The sequence below is a fragment of a genome, unplaced genomic scaffold (assembly GCF_019419815.1).
Source record: "Pyrus x bretschneideri cultivar Hongxiangsu unplaced genomic scaffold, Pyrus_bretschneideri_v1 Contig29, whole genome shotgun sequence".
Classification (NCBI taxonomy): Eukaryota; Viridiplantae; Streptophyta; class Magnoliopsida; order Rosales; family Rosaceae; genus Pyrus; species Pyrus x bretschneideri.
This window is the reverse complement of record NW_025999601.1, coordinates 3,062,126-3,068,949: the sequence shown is the minus strand read 5'-3', so window position 1 is coordinate 3,068,949 and position 6,824 is coordinate 3,062,126. Positions and strand designations below refer to the sequence as shown.

The window sequence follows — 6,824 nt, the reverse complement described above, 5'->3', positions numbered from 1 at the left end:
AGGATTTGTTAATGCATCTCATCCCACACATGTATGCAAACTAGTCAAACCATTATATGGTTTCAAACAAGCTCCGAGAGCTTGGAATTCAAAATTCACAACCTATCTAGGAGCATTAGGATTCTGTGCCTCAGCTTCTGATGCTAGTTTGTTTATGAAACAAGATGAGTTTGACATAATCATTTTGTTATTATATGTTGATGACATCATATTAACTGGCTCTAATTCTGGAAAGATACAAATGGTGATTCATGAGTGATCTGCAATGTTTGATTTAAGAGACATGGGCAAGCTCACATATTTTTTGGGTTTACAAATCCAATACAAGGACAATGGTGATATCTTTGTGAATCAGTCTAAATATATCAAGGATTTGATTCATAAAGCTGGTATGGAGACATGTAAACCAGCTCATACTCCATGTAAACCACACCATCAATTGTTGGAATCATAAGGTACCTTGTTGACAGATCCAACCTTGTATAGGAGTATCGTAGGCTCTTTGCAATACTTGACTTTTATTAGGCCAGACATCGCTTATGCAGTCAATACTGTTTTTCAGTTCCTATCATCACCTATTGAATTCCATTTTGGAGCCGTGAAACGGATCCTCATATACTTACAAGGGACAATGAATACTGAAGTTTTATATTCTGTAGCAACAATACGTCAATTAAATGCTTTCTCAAACTTTGATTGGGTAGATAATTTGAACACAAGGAGGTCAGTACTAGTTATGTTGTGTTCTTAGGTAATAATCCTATATCATGGCAATCTAAGAAGCAAATCTCTGTTTCCCGAAGTTTTACTGAGGCTAAGTACAAAGCACTAGCACACACAACTGCTGATATAGCTTGGGTGAGGAACATACTTAAGGATTTAGGAGTTTTTCTGTCTCATCCACCAAGTATTCATTGTGATAATATGTATGCCATCTCTCTCAGTGCTAATCCAGTGTTCCATTCTAGAATAAAGCATTTGGACACTGATTATCATTTTGTTCGGGAACGTGTACAACAAGGAGATTTGAAGGTCTTGTATATTCCCACTGAAGATCAAATTGCAGACATCTTGACAAAAGGGATACATAGTTCTTCCTTTATTAAACACTTTTAAAATCTTAAGCTAGGAAATCGTAGTTAAGATTGAGGGGGGATGTTGAATGTAATTAAATGAAGCTGCTAGTAGCGTGTGCCATGTCAGCATAGAAGTTAAGCTGTTAGTATTTGGAGTGCCATGTCAGCATAAGTTGTTAGAGAGTTTGTTAGAAGTTGGTTGTGTGAGTTAGCTATGTAGCTTAGATGCTAAGTCTCTAGAACCCTATATAACAGACCTACCTATGCAAATGTAATTCATTCAACATTCATCAATACAAAAGATCATATTTCTTTCATCTGTTACAAAAGATCATATTTCTTTCATCTGTTACAAAAGATTATATTTCTTTCATATGTTCTCTCTCTAAAGATTCTTTCATTTGTTCTTCGAGTGTTTTTCAAAACCTTGAGTTTTTTGCATAATTCCAGAATGGTTATGAGTCATGCCCTTGCGGCCTATTTGGTCATTTTCTTAAGGATGTGACTATTCTCACTTATTTTTACTTCCCACATGTCATTCTTAAGTTTTTGTCATATCATTCTTAAGTTTTTGTCATTGACTTTCTTCAATTATTCGATCTGATGGCTGAAAAATGAAAGGGGTGTATGATAAGTAAAAAATGGGTGCGTGAATGACGCTACCCTTTCATAAAACTAGGATAAGTCCGCAATTTAGCCTATTTTTGTCAAACAAGCCAAGAGCTTAACCTTTTTCGACCACATGTTCCAACTTGAGCATCAAGTGTGCCTGATTCTCAGGTTGAACCATTCTTGGTTCACTCGCTATAAGTTTCTATTCCTCCACTTATTGATGGGTAATGCTAGGGAGATTAAATTTCTAAACTAAACTTTGAAAATTAAAAGACATGGAAGTTGATGATTGATTTATTACTTAAGCGTTGATTAACGTGTTCAATCCTATTGGTGACATATTATTTAGTTTACAAATTTAGTCTAGAAATTTAATTTCCTTAGCATTACCCTTTATTGATATGCTTAAGTTCAGTAGATAACCCCACCACCCTTGGTCGTACTGAAAGCTCTGCCAGAGCAAAGGTATCGTTTGGTATGCAGACGGGACGGGACGGAACGGAATGGGACGGGACGGGACGGGACAGGACGGAACGGAACGAAGTGGGAGCAAAGATGCCCTCGGATGGAAACAAGGAGGAAGAAGAAGGAGACGGAGAGGTTATAATTTTGTGTTCCACGGATGTGGAACGAGTCGTTCCAGGGGGTGAGGTGGAACGAAAATTCACCCAAAACTCGTCCCGTGGAACAGCTCGTTCCACCCGTTTTAGGCGCACCAAACGTGGGACAGAACGCCTTGTCCCACTCTGTTCCGTCCCGTCCCACGTACCAAACGGTACCAAAGCGAAGCATCTCGTGAGTTGCTAAAACCGCGACAGGTGCACTTCCTTTTGGGCCCAAGTCGATTATTTGGACTACTTTCTTTGACCCATATTTTTACTAACCTTTGGAAAATGTTTTTGTTCAACGCATTTGACCCATTTGATAATTTTTTTTGTCTTAATTTTTATTTGACTGCTGTTAGTGATACTCCAAAATATCATTCAACACTCTTTCTTATGCAAAAATTTTATTATGTTTTTACAAAATTGAAGTGTAGGATTACACTTTTGGTGTGCTGATAATAGTTCTTTTTGGTTTCACATTTTTTGTTAGTGATAAAAGAGAAGTACACATGGGAGATGGGAGATCAAGAATAGTGGATGAAAAAGGGTGAGAGAGATGCAGAAGAAATGCGCAATGAAAGACACCCAAAATTATAACTAAAAATAAAAAATAAAATAACTATTTTAAGCTTAAATTTTTCATAAATGATAGGACCACTTACTTCTGATAATAGTACACCAAACATACACAATCACTTTAAAAGCCCAAACAAACGCGATCGCTTTAAAAACCAGTAATACAAGTGATTATGGAAAAGACAGTACTATACCACATAAATCAATAGAACTGCTAATCAAAAGTTTTTTTTTTTTTTTTTTTTCTTGAATATGGCTTACAATAGCATAGCAGATAAGTCACTACAGAAAGATATGGATACAACTGTTCTAGTTGTACAATCATCTCTTTTACATTTCATTTCTTCAACTACATTATACAAGCTCTTTTCAACTCACCGGTATTCTCAATATTGAGATGCTGCCCTTCTGTCACTCCGATCTCCGCATTTTGACTAGTAACGAACCTTCTTTGTATGACTTAACCTTCTCAGCTGCTTTGCGCAACGGTCTTCCAACTGAAGACCGCCTTGGGGCACAATTATCTTCTCCCTCTTCTTTTGTTGTAGATGAAATCAATGGAGTGGGACCACTACTGTGCATCGGACTGTCTGGTGTGCAACTGACTGGTAATTTGCCATCCTCTATTTCAAACAGGTTCTCTGTCTGGGAAATAAATCTAGCAGATTGCCTCCTCAAACACCGTCTGAACAAAAGAAAAGGAAGCATTAAGGAGAAGCAAATATAATAGCTTGGGCACAGAAAATACAGTTCTTAGATATGGGAAAACATCGTTAACGTTGGTGAGAAACACTTAAAAGAATCAAGCCATGGAAAAAAAAATCATCGCCTATCAACATATGATACATGGTGCAATAATAGTTGAGTAAAGGCATTTTTTATTCAATATATAGGCGCCTCTTATCACAGTTTTTCACAAGAAAACAACACCTGACAGGTTCATGGTGCCGGATCAAGATTAGTAGTGGTCCCACATTGGTCCACTGATAGGTGACTCGGCTGATAGTTTCTTTAAGCAACATTGAAAATCACCATTTTTACACAGTGGAGCATCCACATGGTAAAATAGGCGACTCAAGTGAAAATCCCTACCCTAGCATCTCAGTACAAAGTCTTAAAGGTGGTTAAGATTCCTAAACAGAAAATTTCTGGTAGAGGAGGGAGTTGCAAGAGCCATTGTACACCGTTTAATGATTGTGCGAAGAACACAATCAACAGTGAGTTAATTAAGATTTTCCAAGTACAGATCTTTGGTGTTATGTAGCTTGATAAAATCCCCAAAAACCTAACACCTATTGGTCCATACCAAGCTAAATGTTGGGCATAAGAGATAAAGCTGGGAAAATATTGGTGCTGCATCAAGATTATCAGTTATCCCATTTTAGTCCCTTGTTCAACACAAAGTGCATATTAAATCTATCAAAAGTGGACCGTGAAAATATTTCTTTCGGTATGTAGACTCTAGTACATTTAGGCTCATGGAATATGAATGAGTGTCCATATCTGAATATCCATATCCATGACACCACGCATCAACTAACCTTTTATTTTCAACCTTCTCTTTGTCTTCAACCTTTTGGCCTGTAGTAGAAGCGCCTACCGCTGCAAGAAATCATAGATTCATAAGTGCAAACGTTTACACGGTGGGTGCAAAACAAAGGGGAAAAGAAAGAAATATCTTTATGCAAAATTAGATCATCTATATCAATTGCCAAAGTAAAAAAGTTTACATCGACTTCTTGTTGCATGTCTTTTGTTAAGATTACATGCTTCGCCTTTGTTGATATTACATGCTTCGCCTTTGTTGAGATTACATGTTTTGCCATCATTATCAGCTTTATGCAAAGATATCTCCTCTCCTTCCTTGATCTGGAAAAAAATATGAGATTCAATGATAGAAATATAAGGCACTGTGAAGAGATCTCACTACATACAAATTCACAGCCGAACGATTACCTTGGATACCTGAGAGGCAGTATTTTGACGTTTAAACTCTGTTTTTCCCTGTAATAGGGGTATATAAAGAATCAAACAAGAATATTGGTGAACTGAAACTTCAAACTCAAGGCCTGAATAAATATAGAATGTCACCAGAATAAGATTTGCTAGAGTAGAACCGGTCCTTGTTGGTCATCCATGTTGCTTAACATTTTATGAGATAAATGGAATTTTATAGGAGTCTAAGTGGAATGATAAATATATATGCAGAGCAACAGAAGAAGTTAGTGTAATCGCTCCTAAATCGGATTCTATGGAACAGTTGACAAAATTGCGGGATACAGAGATTAGTTCTATCCATCACGATGAACTATACCAAATTACACATATGCACAATAATTAAATGCAACATATTGTGAAGGTAAACATTTGTGTGGCAACAAACAAGCAGAGAAAGAATTATAAAAAATAAAGCTAACAATATTGAAGTTGCTAATCCTCTATGTTGCTTAAGTTGCTGTTAGTCATCCATCAAAATTGAAGAAAAAAATATATCAATGCGTAACAGCAAAAACACTTCTGCACCAACAGCTCCAGCGCATGACATACAACGCAAGATAAGGACTAACCTCTATTTCTAGATTCTTTGCTTTAAATAAAGCATTCTTGCATAGAAGTTCATGCTGTAGTGTTTTTACCTGGTATTGACAAATACCGAGTCAGATATTAGGATAAGTGACGGCTTCACGAGCCAATGGACTGACGTGTATTACTTCGGTTATTGCAACTTACCTTCTCTCTTCCTAAATTAAGCTCCTGCAAAATCAACAAAAGAGAGTAAATACCAGAGACAATTAGATAATTACAGAAAGGAATTAGACACTAATGTTAATGTGAAAAGAAAACGCACCGCTAACATCCTGCTGTTCGATTGTGCAAGACTCAAATTTTGTAGCTGCAATTTCTGGAGACTAATTCGCAGTTTCTGCAACTCAGCTCCACCTAATTCAACCATTTTACTGTTAAAAAACAATTAAAGGAAAACACAATCTCTCCATTTCTGTAACTTTCCGGGCGAAATCACCCAATCATTCTAGTAATTCATTCTTGGGTGCAATCTCAATACCCAAACAGGTGATTACACCAAAAAACAATAACAAAATAAAAATTAGAAAGGAAAACAGCATTGGAGAGTATGAAAAGGATACGTCCTTTCGGCGACAAGTCTGATCAAAGTCATTCTTTCCTGGTTCAGATATTCACAAACACAAACAAAACCCACTAAGCAATCTGGCAAAAAAAAAAAAAATTAAAAATTTGCGTAAGGAATAGAAGAGGACCCAAGTGAGATCATACCCTCCTGAGCTGCTCAATGCAGTCCTTATCAGTCAGACAATCTTCCGGCGGCTTTTCATCCTGGATCATTGGTTTCGTAGCCTGCAAATTGGTGATGTCGGATAGCTTCTTCCTCATTATGCCACCCAAAGACAATCTCTTGGGCATACTCTCACTTCTCATGCGTTTGAAACCCTAATTTAAACTTCAAGATTCGCAATTGGGGATTCAAGAAATGCGATTCAAGATAAAAAACAGTGATTTCTGGGAGAAAAATCACTTCCAGGGCAGAGAACCCAGAATTCGAATTGAGAAATTTAAACGAACAAGCAAGTGACTCCGAGAGAATTAAAAAAATGGAAGAAAACCCCAATTTTAAAAGCAGAAATGGGTGTGGATTTTGAAATCGGAGGAGGGAAACTAATCAAATGGATGAAGAGTAAACCCTAATCCTGTTTCTCCTGTCGCTGTGAAACAAAAAGGTTGGATTCCGAGCGACTGAGGGAAAAGAAAGGAAGGGGCGCGGGGGTGGGGGTGGGTGTGACGGAAAGCAAAGCCAATGGGCAAAGTATGTACTTCGGAGTGAGGTTCGCCTTCCGAACCTTAATTTGAATATCTCAACGTTCCAAACTTCCAAACCATTTTTTTTCTTTTTTCTTTTTAATTATTTGTCGAAATAATC

The 6,824-nt window shown here is 37.2% G+C and overlaps 1 protein-coding gene across 1 annotated transcript; it reads right to left on the bottom strand.

Moving 5' to 3' along the window:
• Positions 1–2,913: 2,913 nt before the first annotated feature.
• LOC103947716 (SHUGOSHIN 2) lies at positions 2,914–6,670 on the bottom strand. Its single transcript, XM_009358659.3, has 9 exons — positions 6,164–6,670; positions 6,016–6,053; positions 5,718–5,826; positions 5,600–5,623; positions 5,437–5,505; positions 4,826–4,873; positions 4,600–4,738; positions 4,411–4,471; positions 2,914–3,554 (listed from the first exon to the last, which is right to left on the bottom strand). The coding sequence occupies exons 1-9, from the start codon at positions 6,323–6,325 to the stop codon at positions 3,281–3,283; spliced, it is 924 nt and encodes a 307-aa protein (XP_009356934.2). The 5' UTR covers positions 6,326–6,670; the 3' UTR covers positions 2,914–3,280.
• Positions 6,671–6,824: the final 154 nt, after the last annotated feature.